The 23,778-nt window shown below is 41.8% G+C and overlaps 1 protein-coding gene across 2 annotated transcripts in view; it reads right to left on the bottom strand.

Moving 5' to 3' along the window:
- BTBD10 (BTB domain containing 10) overlaps positions 1-23,778 on the bottom strand; it is a 138,196-nt gene that overhangs the window by 62,747 nt on the left and 51,671 nt on the right. For both annotated transcript variants that reach the window (XM_069223567.1, XM_069223568.1), the window contains exons 4-5: positions 17,895-17,997; positions 7,217-7,337 (exon numbers count right to left, since the gene is read on the bottom strand). In XM_069223567.1, coding sequence (XP_069079668.1) covers positions 7,217-7,337; positions 17,895-17,997 — 224 coding nt within the window. The remainder of the gene's footprint in view (positions 1-7,216; positions 7,338-17,894; positions 17,998-23,778) is intronic.

Raw genomic sequence — 23,778 nt, 5'->3', positions numbered from 1 at the left:
TGGAAAAGATTTGTTTATTACTGCCATAATAATCAAATTCAACCCTTACACGCATCTGCCAAAGACATCGTAGGATACTTACTACATTTGCAAAAGTCAAAGCTAGCTTTTTCTTCCATTAAGATACATCTTACAGCAATTTCAGCTTACCTGCAAATTACGCACTCAACTTCTCTATTTAGGTTACCAGTCATAAAAGCATTTATGGAAGGTCTAAAGAGAAATATACCACCAAGAACACCACCAGTTCCTTCATGGAACCTCAACATTGTCTTAACACGACTCATGGGTCCACCTTTTGAGCCCATGCACTCTTGTGAAATGCAATACTTAACATGGAAAGTTGCATTTTTAATTGCCATCACATCTTTAAGAAGAGTAAGTGAGATTCAAGCATTTACCATACAAGAACCATTTATTCAAATACACAAGCATAAAGTAGTTCTACGGACAAATCCCAAATTTTTACCAAAAGTCATATCACCGTTCCACTTAAATCAAACAGTAGAATTACCAGTGTTCTTCCCACAGCCAGACTCTGTAGCTGAAAGAGCACTACATACATTAGACATCAAAAGATTGTTAATGTGCTACATTGACAGAACAAAACTAATTCGAAAAACAAAACAATTATTTATTGCTTTCCAAAAACCTCATACAGGAAATCCAATTTCTAAACAAGGCATTGCTAGATGGATAGTTAAGTACATTCAAACCTGTCATCTTAAAGCAAAAAGAGATCTGCCTATTACACCAAAGGCACACTCAACTAGAAAGAAAGGTGCTACCATGGCCTTTCTAGGAAATATTCCAATGACCGAAATATGTAAGGCAGCTACATGGTCTACGCCTCATACATTTACCAAACAGTCTTGGAGTCTTTGAGTCACGCGACCGAGGGACTCCTCCCATTTCGGCTCCATTGCGCATGGGCGTCGACTCCATCTTAGATTGTTTTCCCCCCGCAGAGGGTGAGGTAGGAGTTGTGTATGCTAGTAATAGTGCCCATGCAATGGAGTAATGTACATAATGTAGTTTAAAGTAATATATTTACAAATATACAAATGTTAAAAATCAACTTCTAAACGGCTACAGGCTCCTGGGGAGGCGGGTGAGCGCATGTGAATCTGCAGCGACTAATGCCACGAACAGATGTACACTGGGTAAGTGACATTTTCCGTTTGATGGCATGTGTAGCTGCAGATACACATGCTGTGCATAGACTACAAAGCAGTAATCCTCCCCAAAGCGGTGGTTAGCCTGTAGGAGTTGGAGTCGTTTGAAATAATGTTCTTAGTACAGCCTGTCCTACTGTGGCTTGTTTTGTTGCTAACACATCTACACAGTAATGTTTGGGAAACATATGAGGTGTAGACCAAGTAGCTGCCTTACAAATCTCAGTCATTGGTATGTTACCTAGAAAGGCCATGGTTGCTCCTTTCTTTTTTGTGGAGTGAGCCTTTGGGGTAATGGGTAACTCTTTTAGCTTTAAGGTAACAGGTCTGTATGCATTTGGCTATCCATCTGACTATGCCCTGTTTGGATACAGGGTTACCAGCATGGGGTTTTTGGAAAGCAACAAACAATTGCTTAGTTTTTCGAAATGATTTTGTTCTGTCTATGTAATACATTAGTGCTCTCTTTACGTGTAATGTATGTAGTGCTCTTTCTGCTACAGAGTCTGGCTGTGGAAAGAAGACTGGGAGCTCTACAGTTTGGTTTAGATGAAACGGTGAAATGACTTCTGGCAGACATTTCGGATTTGTGCAGAGAACCACTTTATGTTTGTGTACTTGTATAAATGGTTCTTCAATAGTGAATACCTGTATCTCGCCAACTCTTCGTAGTGAAGTGGTGGGTATTAGAAATGCTACCTTCCAAGTCAAGAATTGGATTTTGCAAGAATGCATGGGTTCAAAAGGTGGGGCCATAAGTCGTGCAAGTACAATATTAAGATTCCACGAGGGTACTGGTGGGGTTCTTGGAGGTATGATCCTTTTTAGTCCTTCCATAAAGGCTTTAATAACTGGGATTCTAAAAAGTGTCTTTGTATGTTTAATCTGAGGTAAGCAGAGATTGCAGTGAGATGAATTTTGATGGAAGAAAAAGCGAGATTTGCTTTTTGTAGGTGTAGACAGTAACTCACACTGTTTTGTATGGAGGCACCTAACAGTGTGATTTGGTTTGCTTGGCAGTAGAAAACAAACCTTTTCCACTTATTAGCATAATGTTTTCTTGCCTGTTTAATGACTTCCATACACTCATTTGAAAGGTTTAGATAGCCAAATTCTAAGACTTTAGGAGCCAGATTGCTAGGTTGAGCGATGCTGGATTGGGGTGTCTGATCTGTTTGTGTTGTGTTAACAGATCTGGCCTGTTTGGGAGTTTGATGTGAGGTACTACTGAGAAGTCCAACAGTGTGGTGTACCACGGTTGGCGAGCCCACGTTGGTGCTATGAGTATTAGTTTGAGTTAATTTTGAAGCAGTTTGTTGACTAGGAAAGGAATGAGTGGGAGAGGGGAAAAAAGTGTAAGCAAATATCCCTGACCAATTGATCCATAGAGCATTGGCCTTGGACTGAGGGTGTGGGTACCTGGATGTGAAGTTTTGGCATTTTGCGTTGTGTTTTGTTGCAAACAAATCTATGTCTGGTGTCCCCCAGCGGTAGAAGTAATCCTGTAGAATCTGGGGATGTATTTCCCACCTGTGAGTTTGCTGGTGATCTCGACTGAGATGGTCGGCTAACTGATTGTGAATGCCTGGTATATATTGAGCTAACAGGCGAAAGTTGTGAATTGCCCAATGCCAGATTTTTTGTGCTAGGAGGCATAGTTGTGACGAGTGTGTCCCCCCCCCTGTTTGTTTAGGGGTTGAAAAGCTTTTAGTGCTAGGGAGACCACTAGTAGTTCTAAGTGATTTATGTGTAAATGTTTTTGTTGATTGTCCCATTGTCCTTGTATATTGTGATTGTTGAGGTGTGCTCCCCACCCAATCATGGAAGCATCTGTTGTGATAATGGCGTGAGGCACCAGGTCTTGAAATGGCCGCCCTTTGTTTAAATTTACAGGGTTCCACCATTGAAGCGTAAAGTGTGTCTATCAACACTAGATCCTGAAGTTGACCCTGTGTCTGCGTCCATTGTTTTGCTAGGCACTGTTGTAAGGGCTGCATGTGTAGCCGTGCGTTTGGGACAATAGCGATGCATGAGGACACCATGCCTAGTAGTTTCATTACAAATCTGACACTGTATTGGTGATTTGGTTGTATGTTTGACACCATAGCTTGAAACGATTGAACTCTGTGGGCTTGGAGTGGCAATTGCTCTTTGTGTGTTGAGTGTTGCTCCCAAGTATTTTGGAGTTGGGATGGTTGCAAGTGAGATTTTAGGTAATTTATAGAAAAACCTAGTTTGTGTAGGGTATTACATACCGTGTGTGATTTTGACACCAGTGTAAATTGTTGGCTTTTATTAGCCAATCGTCGAGATATGGGAATACGTGCATGTGATGTCTCCTTATATGAGCTGCTACTACAGCGAGGCATTTTGTAAATACTCTGGGCGCTGTTGTTATCCTGAAGGGCAGTACCTTGAATTGGTAAGGTTTGCCCTGTATGACAAATCTGAGGTATTTCCTGTGAGATGGATGGATGGGTATATGGAATTACGCATCTTTTAGATCCAGTGTTGCCATGTATTCTCCATGTTTTAGTAAGGGAACTACATCTTGTAGTGTGACCATGTGGAAATGTTCTGATTTGATGAAGAGGTTTAATGTCCTGAGATCTAAAATTGGTCTTAGTGTTTTGTCTTTTTTGGGAATAAGGAAATATAGGGAGTAAACCCCTGTTCCTTTTTGGTGGTGAGGTACTAGTTCTATGGCTTGTTTTGTTAATAGTGCTTGTACCTCTATTTGTAGCAGGTCTAGATGTTGTGCCGACAGTTTGTGCGCTCTTGGGGGAACATCTGGAGGGAAATGTGTGAACTCTATGCAGTAACCATGTGGGATAATTGATAGAACCCATGTGTCCGTGGTTATGTCTGACCAATGTTTGTGGTAGCGGGTTAATCTTCCCCCTACTGGTGATGTGTGTTGGGGAAGTGGGACATTGAAGTCACTGTTTGTCACCCGGGGTCTGCTTGGTAGGCTGAAACTTTCCCCTTGATCTTGGGAATTGTCCCCTGAATAAACCACAAAACCCCCCCTCTCTGGTATTGGGACTGGTAGGTTGGTTTTGTTTGAGAGGTGGATGCCTCTGAGGGTTGCAGTCTAAAACCTCCCCTAAATTGTGCCTTTCTAAATGTCCCCCTATACTGGGAAGAGTAGAGCGCGCCCATGGCTTTGGCCGTGTCAGTGGCCTTCATTTTTTCGATGGCGGTGTCCACCTACGGCCCAAATAGTTGCTCCGGTTAAACGGCATGTTTAATACTGCCTGCTGTATTTCAGGTTTGAATCCTTAACTTCGTAGCCAAGCAGGTCTCCGGATTGTGACTGCCGTGTTTACAGTTCTTGCGGCGGTGTCAGCGGAGTCCAGTGCCGAACGGATCTGGTTGTTGGAGATGGCTGGTCCTTCCTCAACCACCTGTTGAGCCAGTTTCTGATATTCTTTCGGTAGATGCTGAATGATATTCATTTCATCCCAGTGGGCTGGTCGTAACGGGAGAAGAGGGCCTGTGAATTGGCGATATGCCATTGGGTGGCAGCTTGCGACGCCACTCGCTTCCCCGCTGCTTCAAACTTGCAGCTTTCTTTTTCAGGAGGTGGTGCATCCCCTGATGATTGCGACTTTGCATGTTTCCTTGCAGCCCCAACCACTACAGAGTCCATAGGGAGCTGCTGTGTAATTAACACAGGGTCCTACGGGTGGTTTGTACATTTTTTTTTTTTTTCACCCGCGGTGTGATGGCTCTTCCTTTGACCAGCTCTTGAAAGACTTGTTGTGCATACTTAAGCATGCCTGGTAGCATAGGCAGGCTTTGGGATGACGCATGCGTGGACGCCAGGGTATTGAAAAGAAAGTCATCCTCCAATTGTTCAGAGTGCATAGTGACATTATGGAATGTCACAGCCCTGGCCAGGACTTGTGTATAGGAGGTGCTATCCTCTGGAGGAGATGGCTTTGAGGGGTAGCACTCAGGGCTATTGTCTGAAACCAGGGGGGTCGTAAAGGTCCCAGGGATCTACAGCGTCCTGTGTTTGCACAGTATGTGTGGGTGACTGTGCAGTTGGCGTGCCAAATGGCAACCTTGTCCTTTGTGGCGAATGTGGTGGCGATATTTCTGGTGAGAAATGTCGAGTTGGTGAATTCTCTCTAGCCACTTTTGTTCTTGGCTGATCAGTTTCAGTCTCTGCCTGTGTTTGAAAAGCCAATTTCCTCTTAAATTTGAGCGGAGGGACAGTTTGAATCCTTCCAGTATCCTTCTGGATCTGTAATCTTGGTTGACTTTGATCAAACTCTTCAACATCCAGCTCCTCTTCAAACCTGTGCCTCTCCTTCAGTTGTTTGGAGAGCCCATGTTCCTCTGTATAAGAGGCCTTTATAAGCTCCGAAGCAGGCTTTCTCGGCACCAAAATACCCATGGTAATGGTTGGCCTCTGCTCCGAAAGTCGAGTCGGAAGCCTTCGGCACGATTTTGGCCTTCTTCGGTGCCGAAGGTGTTGCTTGGTCACCGTTTTTTTGTGGGTCAAGACATGGCCTTCAGGCAGTGGCGTCCCCGAGGCCTTTTGCTTTTTTGGTTGACTTTGGGGTTGGGTCGGGGCAGGCGTACTCACTTTTTGGCCCGCTGTCGGTCTCCATCAGAGTCTTCCGATTCCGATCCCTGGATGGAGATGGCCATCTCCTCCTCCTCAACGTCGAGGTGTTGCGACGATTTCGACACCATCTGTAATCGTCTCGCCCTCTGATCTCTCAAGGTCTTTTGACAGAAAGGCCTTGCAGGTATCCTCTCCGTGCTTCGGTGACGGACACAGATTACAGACCCGATGCTGGTCTATATAAGGATACTTGGCCTGGCACGTCGGACAGAAACGGATGGGGGTCCGGTCCGTGAGGCTTCAACGACAGGTGTGGTCGGGCCGACCAGGCCTCGGCTGGGTGCGGAAGCCCTGATGGGCCGCCGAAGCGGTTGTCTCGTTGGTGCCGATGTATCGATTGAAGAACGTTCCCGAACGCAACAATACCGACGGATTTTCGATGATTTTAATACTTTCCCGATTTGAATGACGGAGCGTAGAGGAACACGTCTGAACCCGATGGCAGAAAGAAAACAATCTAAGATGGATTCGATGTCCATGCGCAATGGAGCCGAAAGGGAGGAGTCACTCGGTCCCGTGACTCGAAAGACTTCTTCGAAGAAAAACAACTTGTAACACTCAGAGCCCAAACACTAGATGGCAGGAATATGAATGTTGTCACTTACCTTGACAAAAATGACAGCCTGCCGAGTAAACATTAGTGCTATTAACCACCCCACTTGTCTCCCCCAGGCCAATGCAACTGACAAATAATTGTTTCATTGAAGTCCTCGGGCCAGGGTGTTTACATGTAAAGAGAAATCTTCAAAAGGCCGCAGTTTGTGGACTTACGCTAATAGCAAGGAATTTAGCCAACTTGTATTTTGAGTAATTCAAAGCCACCATTTTATTTTTTTTAGAAGCAAGAAAAGAACAACACGTCCAACCAAAGGCTTCCTCTAATAGCCATCAATGAGGATGGTGTAAACTTCCTGAGACATGGGCACATATTGGGACTGAGGACCCCTGTACTCATTCATGTAGAGTGTTAAGTGGTGGTGTATAAGTGAACCTAAAAAACAAAGGCCGTAAGTCCCGCTGCATTTTGTAACTACACTTTCAAAATTTAAGAAGTACAGTCTTCCTGTAAAATATGAATATGATCTGGACTGAAAACTAAAAGCAGATTGGAAAGAGAAGTCTCCTAGTTTTACCTCTGAGAAACTGTATCAACTCTGAAACAACAAAAATAATTTCAGCCATTTTATCGTACATTCTGCCCACATCTCCCAAGTATAGGCTTAACCAAAGCAGTTAAAACACCCAAACCTAATCTGTAGCACAACACAGAAAAGTTATCATGTTCTTTTAACTCCTATTTGGCCTTTGCTCACGACTGATATGTACGAGGCTACTTTATTAAATAAGAGCAGCTTTAAATCAAACTATAATCAAAAACAAATTTAAAAAACATAATACTTACTGAGATCTCTACATTTGATAGTGCTATATTCAAATGAGATACAAAGATAGTCGCACGCTTCTCTTAGTTCAGGAATAGATATTCCATCAGGACATCTGATTATTCCAGTCTTGTAGTACTCCTTTTGAAATTAAAAACCAGCATAAAAGGAGTTTACATTTGAAAACTAAACAGTTAATGATAAACAAAAGTGTAAGCAACTTGTTTCAGTAACTGGTTTCCCACGGAACAATTTATGTTATTTCAAACTGCTAAACCACACTGAGGAAAAAATTATTTGCTTTTAATTTTTTTTAAATAATTTTGTGATACAATAGTGATAATTTGCCAACAAGTTCAGAGCTAATAATGCTAAGATGTGAATTACATTTGAAAGAAATATACTTCTTTTCAGGGACTTTCAGGTTCAGAACACGCTCAAACGTGCCTGAGTCGCCACATGTTTCACACAGATGTGAATGTACGTTTGTGTGAGAGAATCAGTGTAGGAAAGGTGTTGATGCATTATTTCTGTTGTATCCAAGTATTTCTCGTGGCAATGGGTCCTTGGTGACTAGAGGATCCTGTGTGTATTAAATCTGTGTTCTGCATATTTTCTTTCATTTGGTATATTTCCCCCCCCCCCCCCCCCCCACTTTACATGTTGCAGATTTGGGAAAATTTAAAAACTACTCACATATAGATCAACTACTTTTGTTTACATATGCAATTAGTTCCCTGCTTCCACTTCTACTCTTACATGCTTCACACACATTAGGGCTTTGACTGTAAGAATGGGTCAGTGAAGGTACAAGTCAAGGTCTTTTAGAAGTAAAGAGGCATATGGGAACTTTTACAGAGGCAAATTAGACAATGCATATAATTTATGTGAAGAAAAAACATTATATTATCCCCATTCTTTATTAATTGCTTTTTCATTAAATTAAAAGAAAAGTGGTTACTTACCTGTAACTATAGTTCTCGGGTATTGGTATCTTTCATAGATTCACATGCTTGAATCATCCCAGTCGTTGAGGTGGGAGCCTCACAGTAACTTTAAATATAAATAGCAGTAAGTGTATCTCACTAGGCCCCAGTGGTCCGAACAGGCACTGTTATAGCCTATCCATGTTCTTTTATTAATAAAAAAAAAAAAGAAAACCTTGAACTACAACCAATCAAGCATCCTCTAGAGCACTCCCCACAGAGGGTGTTTCCCTCAGATTTTCTAGTACGATTGTGCAGTAGATAGTTTTATGATTAAGGGGAGGCTCAGAGGAGGAGGTTGGGTCGAATGTGAATCTAGCAAAGACACCAATACTGGAGAACTATAGTTACAGGTAAGTAACCAATTTTCTTCTCCAGTATTGGATCTTTCATAGATTCACATGCTTGAATTAGAGTAGTGCGCAGTAATATTGTTTAAACTAGCAATAACATCCATAATAGGAATGAGGTTACATTCAGTTAATATTAGAAAGCAATATACTTATGTATTGCGAATCATAACAATAATACAAATAGTAATAATAACATTAGACAAGTACTGATCACATACCTTTCAAGTGGAAGGTGGAATAACCAGAGAGGCTCACCGTAATGGATAGATGTTACAGCACTGCTTGCCCAACCGCTGTGTCCGTCTTGTTCGTCTCATCAAGGCAGTAGTGCTTTGTAAAAGTATGCCGGCTGGACCATGTTGCTGCCCTGCAAATGTGTTGCAAGGGTACTCCAGTGAATATTGCTGCTGATGTGGCCATCGCTTTGGTAGAGTGAGCTTTTACTCTACTTTGAAGTGCCTTTCCTGCTTGGGTATGACAAAATTGTATCGCTAGACCAATCCCCCTGGCAATGACCTGCTTAGATATCACAGAGCCCTTTCTGGCATCTCTGAAAGCTACAAATAGCTGGACCGATTTCTGAAAGCTCTGCGTTCTTTCAAGGTAAAAATTTAAACATCTTCTTACATCCAGTGAATGCAGCGCTTTCTCCGCAACCGTTTGTGGGTTAGGGAAAAACATTCTTAAGACCACCGGCTCATTTAAATGGAAGTTTGATGGTACCTTTGGTATATATTTTGGATTTGTTCGAAGTATCACTCCCTTTGGAGTGAACTGAAGAAAAGGTTCTTTGATGGTGAAGGCTTGTATGTCACTCACCCTTTTTGCTGATGTGAGAGCCAGTAAAAGTGATGTCTTCCACAAGAGGAACTTTAACTCTGACCTGTAGATTGGTTCGAAAGGCAGCTTCAGGAGTTGTCCCAAAACTATGTTAAGGGACCATAACAGTGGAGGTTTACGCACCAGTGGAAACACTCTAAAAAGGCCCTTGAGGAATTGTTTTACAATTCTGATAGAATACAGAGAGGAGTTGTACTGAGAGCGGAGGTATCTTGAGATTGCCACCACATATACTCGTATGGACGAATATTAAAGCCCAGATTTCACCAAGTGCAACAAATAAGGAAGTATCTGCTCCGGGGACGAGATAGGATGGATCGTTTTCGCAGCACACCACAAACAGAAACGTTTCCATTTAAGTATAAAGGTCTTATTGGTGGTGTCCGCTCTGGCCAATATTTCCCTATATTCCGATTATATGCTCCAGGTGGAATATTCATTGAATTCAGGAACCAGGCCGATAAATGTAGAGATGAATGATCCAGATACCTGATCTGGCCCTGGTGCATGGTCAGACGGGCTGGTGTCTTTTTGAGTAGAACATGTGGCTGTTCTGAATACAGAAGGAGTTCTGTGAACCAAATCTACCTGGGCCACCTGGGTGCTACTAGGAGAAGACGACATCCCTTTGCTGTGATTTTGTTAATCACTCTGGGGATAAGCAGAATCGAGGGTAAAGCGTAGGCATAGATTCCAGACCATCCCATCCAAAACAAATTTCCCCACAACACTTTCTGGTGATGCCAACTTGGGTAATATGGGCATTTCCTGTTCTTGTACGTGGCAAAAAGATCTAGATTTGGCTTGCCCCACTTCTGAAAAAATTGGTCGAGAACTTGTTGGTCGAGTTACCACTCGTGATACAGGATAACTATTCTGCTTAAAACGTCCGCTAAAAGATTTGTTTGCCCTGGCAGGTGTTCCGCTTTCAGAGAAATCTGGTTTGCTATGGCCCATTCCATATACTCTGAGCTTAACGTGAAAGCTGCAAGGATCTCGTGCCGATCTGTTTGTTCAGGTAAAACATACTTGTGGTATTCTCCGTTCTGATAAGAATTTTTGAGTTCCGAATTCTTGGTAAGAAGGCCTTCAGCGCCAGATCTATTGCTTTGAGTTCCACTTGGTTTATATGAAGCGGTTTGTCTTTGTGTCCAGTTGCCACTTATCAGTAGATCTTGAAGGTGGGCACCCCAATCCTCGAGCGACGCATCAGTCTTTATTATGTACTTGCGGAAGAAAACAAAGGCCTTTGAATAAGTTGGTCTGTTTTGCCTACCAAGACATGGCAGTTCGCATTACTGGTATGATGAGAATCCGATCGTCGAAGAAGCCGTTCACTTGGAGCCACTGAGTCCAGTTGCTCCTGTAAAGGTTGCATGTGCAGTCGGCAATTTGGGATCAGTGGAATACATGAAGAGATCATTCCCATGAATGATTTGTAATTCTAAACTGAAACTTTTTTGCTTTTGAGCCATCCTGGAAAGCTTTCGTTGCCTCTCCCGAGATGGAAATGCTTTGCTTTGGATAGTATCCAGAATTGCTCCTAAGAAATTCACCCTGTGTGTGGGATGGAAGCGTGATTTGCGATAACTGATGGTAAGACCTAGAGTTTTGATCAACCGGAGGCAAGTGGCTGTGTGGTTTACTATCTGAGCTTTCGTGGATGCCTTTATGAGCCAGTCATCCAGATATGGAAAGACTTGTATGGCCATCTGGTGTAAGTGAGCCGCTACTGGCGCTAGCACTTTGGTAAAGATTCTGGGGGCAGACTAATCCGAATAGGAGGATACAAAACTGTAGACGCATACCAGCTACCCTGAACCTGAGAAATTTCTGATGGTTTCGATGTATTGGATGTGGAAGTATGCATCCTGGAGGTCTAGAGATGTCATGTGATCTCCTGTGTTCAAGAGACATAGAATGTCCTGAAGCATTACCATGCGAAACATCTGTTTTTTTTCCCGAAACTTGTATAAGGACCTCAAATCTAGGATGGGACACCAATCCCCCGAAGGTTTTTACTAGAAAAAAGCAGGAGTAAAATCCCCAGTTCCTTTGCAGCACTGGAACAACTTCCATTGCCCCTTTGTGCAACATCACATATACTTCCCTGAGGAGGTGTTTTAACATTGGCGGAGGTCCTGACTCAGGGGTATTTGGAGGATTCTGAATGAATTCTAGAGTATGCCCTCTGGATACTATGTCTAGTAACCACTTGTCCGATGTTATCTCCTAACACTGAGGGTTGTGCTAAGTGATGCAGCCACAAATGCTTGGAACACAGGTGGAGTTGGTAGCTGGTATCAATGCTTGGTCATTGTTTTCTACCCGTTTCTCTGCCACGGCTCTTCCCTTCGTGGGATGTCTATAGGCAGCTGTAGGCAGTGCTTGATATTGCTGCTGGTGTTGTCCTTACTGTTGCCGAAAGCCTGTCTGAGCCATTTGTTATTGTGATCTATATGCTTGAAAACCGCCATGAAAGGAGAAAGCTCCTCTTGCTCCCCGAAATGGTTGTTTTTTTATTGCAATGTACCCAGGGATCTGGCCGTATTTATTTATGCCTTTATGGGCTGCAATAGGTCATCCACATGTTTTCCAAAAAGACTTTCACCATCATATGTCATGTCATGTATCCAACCTTGAACCTCCGGCCTATCAGATGTAGATTTTAGCCAGCCCTGTCTTCGCAAGACCGCTGCGAGTTGTCTGAAGCCGTTTAGTGAGATGTCTATCGCACAATCGATCAGTTCGGCTGCAATCTGCTATCCTTCCTGCAACACCTTCTTTGCCTCTAGTTTAGCATCCTCGGGCAAGAGATCAACGTAAGAGGACATGTCAGCCCACATTTGGCAATCTTATCTGCCTAAAATGGCTAACGAGTTGGCAGCTTTGACTGGTATTGCTGCTATTGAAGAGAACCTCCAGCCGGTGTCCTTCTGTATCTGATGGGGATGTTATTGGTGTTAAAGGATTGTTTTTTTCAACGGCGTTGTGCCGCTTGAGATTCCACAGAATCTGGCTTTAGTTGCATAATTAAGCAAGCTGGAGTATCCTCCAGGGCTTTATACTTTTTCTCCAACCGCAGGATTTGGGAAAGGTATTGTAGCTGGATTTCTCATTGCCTTCAAACCTTCCTGCCATATGAAGTCCACTACAGTGATAGCTCTTACTGACTTTTTCGTTGGTTCCTTAAAGTTACATAGGAAGCAATCAGTTTCCCTAGAAAGAATGGGCAGTTCAAAACGTTTAGCCACTCTTTCCATCAAATTATGGAATCCCCCTATGTCCTCTGGGGGTGAATCCACCGGTCCTGCCGCCGGTGATGGTGTAGGAATCAGGTATTTGTCCCATTCACTAGGAGTGGTTTCATGTATTTCTCCCTCTTTCTGGGTCTGTAGATTTAGGGTCATCCTGTGGCGGCTGTACAAACGGGATGTTAATATCCGTTCTGAGTGGGGTTCCTGGATAGCTAGGGAGAGGAGTGTGCAGTCCCTGTTGTAAGTTATGCTGCTGCGTGATCAGAGTTTCTGGTATTGAGGGTGGAAACCCTTCTGTAATAGTCCTGTAACATACTCTGGAGATCTGTCACCAAAGACCTTGGTATGGAGACAGAGGTGTCTTTGTCCTTCTGTAGAATACAACGGATCTGGTTGAACCATGGCTGAAGAGTAGCTGTTCTGATACTGATCATCACCATAACCATCCAGGTCTTGGGATTTGATGTTAAGCTGTGACGACTCCAAACATTCCATCATCCTGAGAGAGTACATAGTCAACGTCATCATCTAACAAGTGTTGAGGAGGATACGTTAACACCGTGCTTGGGGAGTTATGCATAGGTAGGATCGGAGATGTATTCTTTCTTACAGTTATTAAATAGAGAGGAGGGAACTTTGCTGTTCCCGAAGTGTACATGGTGAAATCACTTGGACACAGCAGGGGCTACGTCTAAATCATCGGCTGCTGTGTCGTCGACGATGTTGCCGTCAATGAAGCTATTGTGAATGGTTGCCTCGTCAATGGTTCCTTCAAAGGAGTCTTCGTTTCATGTCTTGTCAACAGGTCTGATGACGAGGGAAATTTCGTTGGCTTGTCTCTCGTCGACGATATCCTAGTCATTGACTGTATTCTTTTATATATCCTAGATGTGATGATCGTCCAAGAAAGGGGTGACGACATAAGTATCATAGGTGGCACTGCAGTGGTGAACGTCTACGTTATCGTCGTTGACAGGGATGTCGTTGACCAGCCTTTTCTGTCAGATTCTAAAGAGGATTATTTATTCGGTGACAGAGACAGAAGCACTTTTTGGAGGTGTCTTTTCCCCCCCCCCAAATGGGTTGTAGGCTCTGAGTGAACCTTTTTTTAAGGGCTTAACTCTGGTGTCTGATAATGATGAGGCAGAGCTTCCTAGGCCTTTGTTTTTCCAGAGAAAGGTGTTTAGATTAAAAAAGAAAAAAAACTAAAAAAAAAAAATTAAAATTAAAAACTTTTATGGAGGTTCTGCACAAAGTTTCTCTTCACATTTAGGCCTTTTTAAAGGACTGAGAAGTCTGCGAGGAGGTTTCACCCTCTTCAGAAGAAGGGCATTCCATGGCTTTTTGCTTTTGGAGCCATAACAAAAGTCTACCCTCTCTATCTTTTAGGGTTTTATTACTGAAGGTGCAACAAATCTTACAATATCTCACCTTATGTTAAGGATGTAGCCAGTATATGCACTTCTTGTGGGGGGTCATCAATATGAAGTCTTTTTCCCCCACAACTGCCACAATCTCTGAAAAGTCCTTTTTTGGCTTGCTGGGACATCCTGTCCACTGGAAATCCAAATTCTTGGGGAGAAAAATGTTCTGTGAGAAAAGAAACTGGAGCAGAGCTCAGGGAGATTCACTTCACACAGTGTGTGGTAGAAAATCTGAGAGAAACAGCCTCTGTTGAGAGTATTCTAGAGGGTACTGACACTTGACTAGTTGTAGTTCATATATATATATATATATATATACACACACATACATATACATACACACATATATATTGAAAATGTCACTTACCCAGTGTACATCTGTTCGTGGCATTGGTCGCTGCAGATTCACATGTTGTGCACAGTCCGCCATCTGGTGTTGGGTCGGAGTGTTACAAGTTGTTTTTCTTCGAAGAAGTCTTTCGAGTCACGAGACCGAGGGACTCCTCCTCTTTGCTTCCATTGCGCATGGGCGTCGGCTCCATATATATGCATATCAATAGGCTATAACCTTGCTTGTTTGGGCCATTGGGGCCTAGTGTGATACACTTACAGCTATTTATATTTAAAGTTACCGTGAGGCTCCCACCTCGACGACGGGGAGGATTCAAGCATGTCAATCTATGAAAGATCCAATACTGGAGAATATATTTTACTCATTACCTTGCCAAATTTTACGCACCCTGTGATTATTAAACACCATACACAGAACTAACACCTTTGCACAGCAAACTTTAGTCTGCCAGTTTATATTGTTTTTATTGCTATTATTTCTTAAAGGTGGTCCGTAGCCTTATTATAATTAGGCATACATTTTTAGCTAACGTTTCAAAGCCCACTAGACATTTTCAGTTCACACTGGTTCGCTCTTTGAAATGATGACAACCATATTGAGGAAGTAGGGATCAAGAGTACACCAGCCCAGTAGAAAAGGACAGTTGTGTCAATGTGAATTACGTGTACTCCGAAGCAGTGGTCTCCTGCTGCAAACCCACGTGCTTCATGGTTTAGAAGCCAGTCACTCAGTATCTTATGTTCTAATTTTAAAAGTGCCTGTCTTTAAGAGGACTGATCACGAGAAACCTGTGAAGCAAATGTCAGAGGTGCTTTTGTATGACTTCTAACAAGGTATTGTGGACATTTGTGCCAGGCCTCTCGGAAAATCTCAACATACTTGGTCTACCTCTTTTTCGGGTGTGCATGGTCAGATTTCACCAACGGAATGCTCATGAACATACTGAAGATTACAGACCACATGTATTCTGGAAAAAAAGGCTACCCAAATGTGTCAGTTTTATTAAAAGCAGTAAACAGCAATATATTTGAAAAAGTCTTGCACTTAGGGTTGATAATGTCCGTTTACTACAGCCAAATACTGCCAATATTGAAATATTAAGCTATAAAAAAAAATTGAACTTACATTAAAGTAGTTTACAATGATGACAAATGAAGTTTGTACCTCAGCGGTCTTTATTAAGCACACTTTTCTATGGATTTACAAATAGGTCAGCACTGCCCCAAGCACATAGTCTTGGGTTAAGGTATACTTATATGCTTTTGATCAATGTGCTGATAAGAATTACAATGCCATTTTAATCATTTATTTCGGAGGGTAGCATATTGTACAACTATTCCACCAGCAACTACTGGACAGTGAAAGCTCCTGCATGACGAAACTTGCATGAACCATAATGGAAATTGCTATTGTGCAAATTATCTTTGCAGCACTACTGGTTATATTTATAACTTCCATTTTTAGGGCTCACCTGCGACAGTGCATTTATGCGCTCCCGCTTGCCAGCAGAATTGTTTACAATAAAGGGCTCGACGCTGGACCATTGCTTACCATTCATTGGCTTCATAGTCACTATCCTTTGCGGTCTGGTAATTGGCCAGTGTGTGCCAGACGCCACTTTTTCCTCTTAATGGAGCAGGGACCAAGCACAGATTGATTCAACTTAGGGTTCGTCCGCTCCTCACACGGACTCAGGTACCCATTTTATCACTGCTGCACTTTTATATACTTTTAAAAATATTTTCATATTGCTTATCACTGTACATTTTTCAGGACACTTCCTGTTTCTATTCTCAAGCTGCTTTTTTAATTCCCACTGAAGTCTCATACCTCTGCCTTGATTTTAAGTATGTTCATTTTTTAAGTACTCCACTAACCTTTAAAACATGCCTTAAAAAAAAATATATATATATATAAAAAAAAAAAAAAAAAACATTGGCAAAGTCAAAAGCTCTTGCATAGGAGAGACCTACTGGCTGTGCAAATGCTTGTTTTCAAGTCAAACGAACCAGATGCAATTGATTGCTCATAGAGTGGGGTAACCCGTGTCACAGAATTATTAACTCAAAGTAGAAGAATGAGCAGAGTATGATAACCAGAAGTGCTTATCAATTCGTGAAGTGAATACAAGTGTACATTTCAGAAAGGTTTCTGGCACTGAGATTAACGTTAGACAAAGATGAACAATGAATGGTTGAGTCATGCTACACATTCCAAAGCCCTCCACAAATATAACCCAACCCCTTTGTGTGGGCTCCCCAATTTTTGTTTTCACAGACTGAAATTGTCACAACAACCTGGTCTTGTGACTCAGACACGCACACTGTGCTTGCACAAATCCCAAACCTAGGCAAAGGTAGGAAGGAGCTCTCTCAATTGCATTTAACTTTATTGAAAATGCCTAAAATTACCTTGCAGGAAGCACAAAAGACCTGCCTGACAGATTATGGGGAAGGCATCACAGAAGCTGACAGGCATTCAGTAGTTGTATTCAAAATAAGTTTCTAGAAATGCTAGACTTAAACAAGTTCAATATACTAGATTAAACCAAAACGTTGCCACACACAGTTTGCATAAAAATGCTTCCACGGTGCCGAATTGATGCCCAATGTGGCCAACAGATGACGCTGACCTAATATATATGTTAAGAACAAGCTCATCATTTACACTTTATTGGTCTGAGATTTTTAGGTCAATTACACACCTGACAGACAATGCAATGGTCTAGGACCCCAAGATTTGCCGGCTAGGCATCATGGCCAAAGTAAAAAGAACAGTATGAAGTGTAAAATCACTGACCTGGCACTAGTTCTTACAGTAGAGTAGGCAACTTTCTGTGAGGGCAGAGGGTGAAAATATAGCTTCATCTAAGCAACAGAGCCTTGTGGTAGTTCCTCACAGATAATGGACTAGCCATGATACTCCTAAAACTGGCTGCAAAATATGACAAGACTCCCCTAACTGATGTAAAGGATGTACTTGCAGGATTAGGCAACCTCATGTTGTTCCGACACAGGAATCATGTCATCTCCCCGCAGTGTCCAGTTTTAGTATTGACTACTGTAGTTTGACAATGTTTGTCAGATCAAAGCTGGACAATATGGCTGCACAAACTGTAAATGAGGTTACACCTTTGTAAAATTTGATGAATAGGTATGATGCCCGCAGTAAACGTGCTTCTAGTTATCAGCTTTAGGGCCTACTTCATTAGCTCTATGATGCAATCCCATAAAGATTATTGCCGACTTAATTTACCACTATTAATTTTCTCTTCTTTGTAGCTCGGTAGTACCAGATCTTACTGGACAGTATTAAATCTTGAATGCTGATACAAATGCCAAACCAACAGTTCATATGTGAAAATACTAATAAAAACCACTTTAAAATTAGTGGTTTTTGTCGGGTAAATGATTAAAATTCCAGTGACCGTCTTTGCCAACTTGCAAACAAAAAAAACAAAAAAAAAAAAAAAAAAAAGAAACTCACCAGAATTGCACGGAACACAGTTGAGCCGATCCCTTCTGCCACTTCAAACTCTCCTTTTTCATTAGGACGTGTGAAATTGTGTTCTCTGCCTGATCCGAACATCCTATACAACATAGTTAATGTAAGAACATTACAGATTTATTTTCAAACTGCGAGCAAATTATATATTTAAAAAGGCCATGTAATTTTACATATAAATAAATACACAGACTAAGGGCCTGATTTAGAACTGGGCTAACCGGTTACTCTGCGACAACGGTGATAGATATCCTGTCTGCTGAAATCTAAATCCCTGGGTGTTTTCTTTTTTTTGGGGGTGAAAGGGGGCTGGAGGGAGGGCTTGTGTTGGTGTGGACAGATACTCTTCCCACACTCAGGTGGAAATAGGGTTCCAGATAAGGGAAACTAGTAGATGACCAAGGAAACTAGTATCAAAGGAGCTTGTGGAGTCAGAACCACAGAAATCTCTTCAAGCAAACGAATGGTGCTCAATCACCGGATGTATGATTTGTTAGAAGGTTGGATACAGGGCTTCCAAGTCATAATTAGTTCACTCAATGAAACAAAAGGCATCCTGTAAAATGAATTGCACATTTAGTTGAAATGCATGAAACAAGCAATCTTGTACAATTCCACTGCCTCAAGGTCATGTGGGGCACATGAGAATGGGAATGCAACTCTAACAATTTGCCGGCAGACAAGAGAAAGAATAACTTTTACCCATCACATCCACTGCTGGCGACTTTCCTACTGGTTCAACATTTTCATTAGTGCCTTTTGTCCTCCACGGAACCCTTCTTTAAATGCACTGCAATTCCAGTTAGTCTGCGTTGACCGGGCTTTCTTTCCTTCCAACTGTACCAAGCTGCCTTACAGTTTTCTTGCTTGCTTTTTTTTTTTTTTTTAAAGATAGAGCACGCAAGCACTTTGACCCGTTATAAGTATTGTGGGCATCCCCCCACGCACATCACTTTCATGTGTTCGTTCCTGGGCCTGCCTTTCAAAAATCAGAATCATTGGTAAATGCTTTACGTATGTCCCGCCTTGAGGCTGTGTTTGTCACTCCTTGTAGACTGCCCCCGTCACATGAATTACTGCACAACTGCCTATGTACTTTTTCTTTTGTCTCTCCCCTTCGTGCGGCATGGCAGCCATGGCGCTCATAAGGTGAACAGGCAGAACAACATGAACTCGATCGGCAGTAATGGAGCGATGGCCACATTGTTCACAGTTATCTAATCAGAGTAATTTCTTGTGGCTGTCCACTTACAAAACTTTAAATTGGTAAATGCTTTACGTAACACAGAAATCCACAGAGCGAAAGTGGCTCTCCTTGCATAGTGGGAGAGCTGATACTACAATATTCACTACACTCTGGAAACTCACCCCACAGTGGTTTGCAGGACATTCATTTTACATACAATTTTTGCTCATAACTCAGCCTGTGATGGTCATAGAACAGGACCACCACCAAAACATTCAGCACAACACTACGTCTAGGTCATCTGAGTCCCAACACTAGGTTAGCAGAGACCTCAAATTAATAACCCCTCACACCATACAGTTTCTCGTTAAGTGCTCTCATGACTGGAGCTTTTATTTTACAGTTGGGAATAGCTTGTGTTTTAAGGGCCTTGTTTGTAATATGACTGCTATAGGCCTGCTACCCTTGAAAATATGAAATGCACTACACTCTCTAAGGTCTAAATAAATGGTAACGCTGCATTATTTACTACCATTTATTTTTTGGTGTGGTTATGCCTTTTAGGGTCTAACTATAGAGTTACATAACCATGTTTCTTACAAATGCTATTTTCATTGTGGTGTCCTCTAGGGGCTATTCTAAGTATTATAATGACATATCAACATACTAAAATATTCATGACAGAAACTTTCCCCATAATGCTTTGCAGGACATTACTTTTACAAAATATTTTTGCTCCTAACTCAGCCTGTGGTGGTCCTAGGACAATGGGACCACCTTCAAAACATGGACCACACAATGTGCTCTGTCTACATCATTTCTGGGCCCCCACACTAGGTCAGTGGGGACTCCAAAATAATAACCCCCTACACCACCATTCATTATGGCTGGAACGTTTGTCTTATAGCTGAGTGAAGTTGTGTTTTATGGGGTGAAAATGTGTAATGCACTATGCGCTCTAGGGCCTACATATATAGTTACACTGCATTACGTTCTCCCATACTTTTTTGTGGTTATGCTCTCTAAGGGGTGACTGTATGGTTACATGAACAGGTTCCAAATGTTATTTTTACTGTGGTGTCCTCTAGGAGCTGTTCTAAGCACTGCTGTCAACATACTAGAATATTAGTTTTGCTCATAACTCTGCCTGTGGTGGTCCTATGACAATGGGACCACTTTCAAAATGCTTTTTCTGTCTACATCATCTCTGGGTCCCTACACTAGGTTAGTGGGGAATCCAAAATAATAACCCCTCTCACAATTAAGCGTATTTTAAGCTTTCTCATGAGTAGAACTTTTGTTTTACAGCTGGGAGAAGTTCTGTTTTTAAAAAGATCATGTTTGTAATAATACTGCAGTAGGCCTGCTAGCCCTAAAAAAAACCTCTAGGGGGTAAGTATATGGTTACACTGCATTACTTTCTCCTGTTTTTTGTCATGGGGTATGCCTTGTAGGGGCTAACAATGATTACATGACCATGTTTGTAACAAATTATTTATGTTATGGTGCCCTCTAGAGGCTGTTTTGAGTATTACAGTCTAATGCCAAAGGTTTATTCTTGATAAAGGTTTATATTATAATTGTATATGTTTTAATAATCTCTCCTTACTACGATTATGACCATGATTCAGGCCAACTTAACATCTGTATTACACAGACTGCTTGAACACTCCCGATATGTTTGGGTGACCCTTTTAGTTTATTTCTCCTCTTTGGCTGTCTTGTGCCTTTCTTTGGGGAATTGTGTGAGCCAGCAACTCTGATGGTGGGGTGGTGAAAGCGGTATTCTATTGGAATTAGCATGGCAGATATAAATTAGGACACTAAATGGCAACATTTTCTTTTTTTCCTGCAGATAGGGGAAAAAAGGTAAACAGGAGTGCTCTAGTTCTATGCAGAGCCACTGGAATTATATGGCAAGAAAAACAAACTTATGAGGCAGGGTTGACCAATTTATGTGGCAAGTAACATCCAGTTATGTATTTGCAATGCCAATAGCTCTAACTGAAGCAAATGCAAGACGCATTGCATTGAAAATGCTCGTTATTCTACTTGTGAAATTTCCTGCCTACCGTTTTCATGTGGTGTCCCTCATCCGTGTTCCTGTACTAAAGTATCTACAGGCCACTGCTTTTATTGTTGGGGTCACCATTTTATACTGGTGCTTGCTGTAGTCCATGTACAATTTGCATAATTTTGACATGGAGACTCCTTGAAACTTCTATCAAGCTCATGTACACTTCTTGAATCCTCTGGTATAGCTAAATGATAAACAGGGAACTTTGAGGATTGTCTCCAAGGTGAAATGGAAACTCCTATTCATATTGCTGTGAAGGTCCAAATAAAACCAACATGTCTGTATTCAAGCGCAACATTTCTTTCACCATCTTTTTTGCATGCATGCACCATTTCTATAGTACAAGCCAAAACAAAGGAGAGCTGAACATAGTCAAATGAGAAGCATATAGTTGAGTGATAGGAGAGGTATTTTTTTTAGATGTTACTCCATTGTGATTTAGGCTTCTTTAAAGATGTGCATCTTCAACTCTATCCTAAATTGAATCGGTTTAGGGGCAGTCATTATTTATATAGCTATTGTGAAAGATTATGGGTGTGTAGATGATACAAAGGCCTGCTTGCCTTGTTTTTTGGGGTTTTACACTTCTTAGTCTGATGGCGGTCTGGCTGCTGGTGTGCCAAGAGCCACCAGAGATGGAGAGCATATCTACAAGATAAGCTTGGGTGCTGGTGATAATGGCTTTGCAATGATGCAGCTGGTCTTGATGATGGTGTGGGCTGGCAAAGAGAGCCAAAGTAGTTCCATCAGGATAGGGGTGATATGCTTATATTGCTAAAGGAACCTAGATAAAACGTGCTGCAGCATGAAGGATGCTGTTAAAAGAAGCTCAGTGTTACTATCACCCAGGAAAGAGTATGCAGGCGTAAGCTTCTGTTCTGAAGGCACTTTCTGGTGAAAAAGTTGCACTTTCTTGAGAAGAGAGCTGGTACCAGGTTGTCTGCTTTTTTGGCAATGTATTCCTTGAGGGAGAGGTTGGTGTCCGTGATTAATTCAAATAACTACGTATTCAGTGAAAGTTTGGTTCAAAGCTGTCCAGGTTTATGTAATTGAGCAAGGTTTGTCCTGTTTGTTGGTCACGCCTGGCACTTGTTATCAAGGTCTGGATAATGTGCAGTGTTTCAGGCATTGGAAGTCTAAAGCCAAGGAGACTTAACTACAGCTGTGTATCATCAGCATAGATGTTATCTCAGGAGAGAGTACCAAAAAGATCCATGTAGAGGTTGACGATGAGAGGGGACAGTATGGAACCCAGGAGGGACTGTTGGTGATGGGAATCTTTTGGGACCTGGAGGTTCCCACGTGAACAAATGTATTCTTTGCAGCCATGCTCTTAAGCCACAATAGGCATCTTTTAAGAACATTAAAGCGGAGTAGATCTTACTAGAATATACTACATTTTCCATTACTACTGTAAAGAACTGAGCCACTGTGACCATAATAAAAGCACTCTTTCAACTGACAGCCTGTATATTTTAGGTTAATGCTTGTCCCCATTTCTTTCTTAAAAATTAAAGGCATAATCAATATATTTTGCATTTGTAACTGCTAGGCTATGTATGAAATAGTTTACTGACAAGCACAGCCCTGCAGATTACAAAATTCATGGCTCTGATGATCTAAGCCTTTAGGAGACCAGGCTCCCATACAACAACAAAAAGAAAATCCTACACATTTGCAGCCTGGAAAGGTTTATATTCCCATAGATCTAAAATATATATATTTTTATTTGTAGTTCCAGGAGATATTTTAGCAGAAGGACCTCTTAGAACCAGTCTACTGCCATGGTCAATAAAGGCAGAGGGACAGCAGACTGTACAAACACCTTCCAAGTCTCACACAAGGCAGGATTAAAAAGCATTTGTGAAAACCACATACCTCTATGACCTACCGAGGAGAAGTTCAACCCCACCCTCACATTCTCCATGGAGCAGAGGATGCAGTCTGGTCGAATAACTCAGCTATTCACTCTACCAAGGTCAATAAAATGAGTACCATTTAAATAGAAAATGTTAATACCTTTTACTTGGCAGACTAAAAATATGCATACAACTGTGGTAATAAACACAATATACGTGCATTATGTTAACTGTGAAATGAATAAAAGGTCTTCCTTTCAAACAAGATCTCTAAACTTCAGCTAAATCCTTTCACATTCACCAAGTGTATTTTCTAGGAGCAACCTAGCATAGCGCTTTTGAAGTTGCATCTTATACTTGATAAGAAAACCACTCCTCTTTTTCACAATCATCCTTTAGCAGAACGCATAGATGGAGATTTAACTCAGAAGTTGCTGTGATGCTGAAGCATCTGCCTTCACCCCAAAAAATAGACCCCTGAACAAGTTATCATTGTCTCAACTTCTTTCCTTTTTGAGTGAGGAGGCTGAAACTGATAAATGTGTCCTCTTTTGCAATACATCCAGAATCCACCCCCCCCCTCAAAAAAAAAAAAGAATCCAAAGTATAAAAGTAAAGTCCGCCAAGAATAAAGGATTTGGGAGAAAAAGTAAGAGCAGCGAGTGCTGAGATAGGATCCACAATCAGGTGGCTAAAACGCCTATGTAATGCAGAACACAAAGATATTTTTTGTAGATTATGGAT

Source organism: Pleurodeles waltl, chromosome 3_1 (assembly GCF_031143425.1).
Source record: "Pleurodeles waltl isolate 20211129_DDA chromosome 3_1, aPleWal1.hap1.20221129, whole genome shotgun sequence".
Classification (NCBI taxonomy): domain Eukaryota; kingdom Metazoa; phylum Chordata; class Amphibia; order Caudata; family Salamandridae; genus Pleurodeles; species Pleurodeles waltl.
This window is presented reverse-complemented; position numbering and strand designations above follow the sequence as displayed.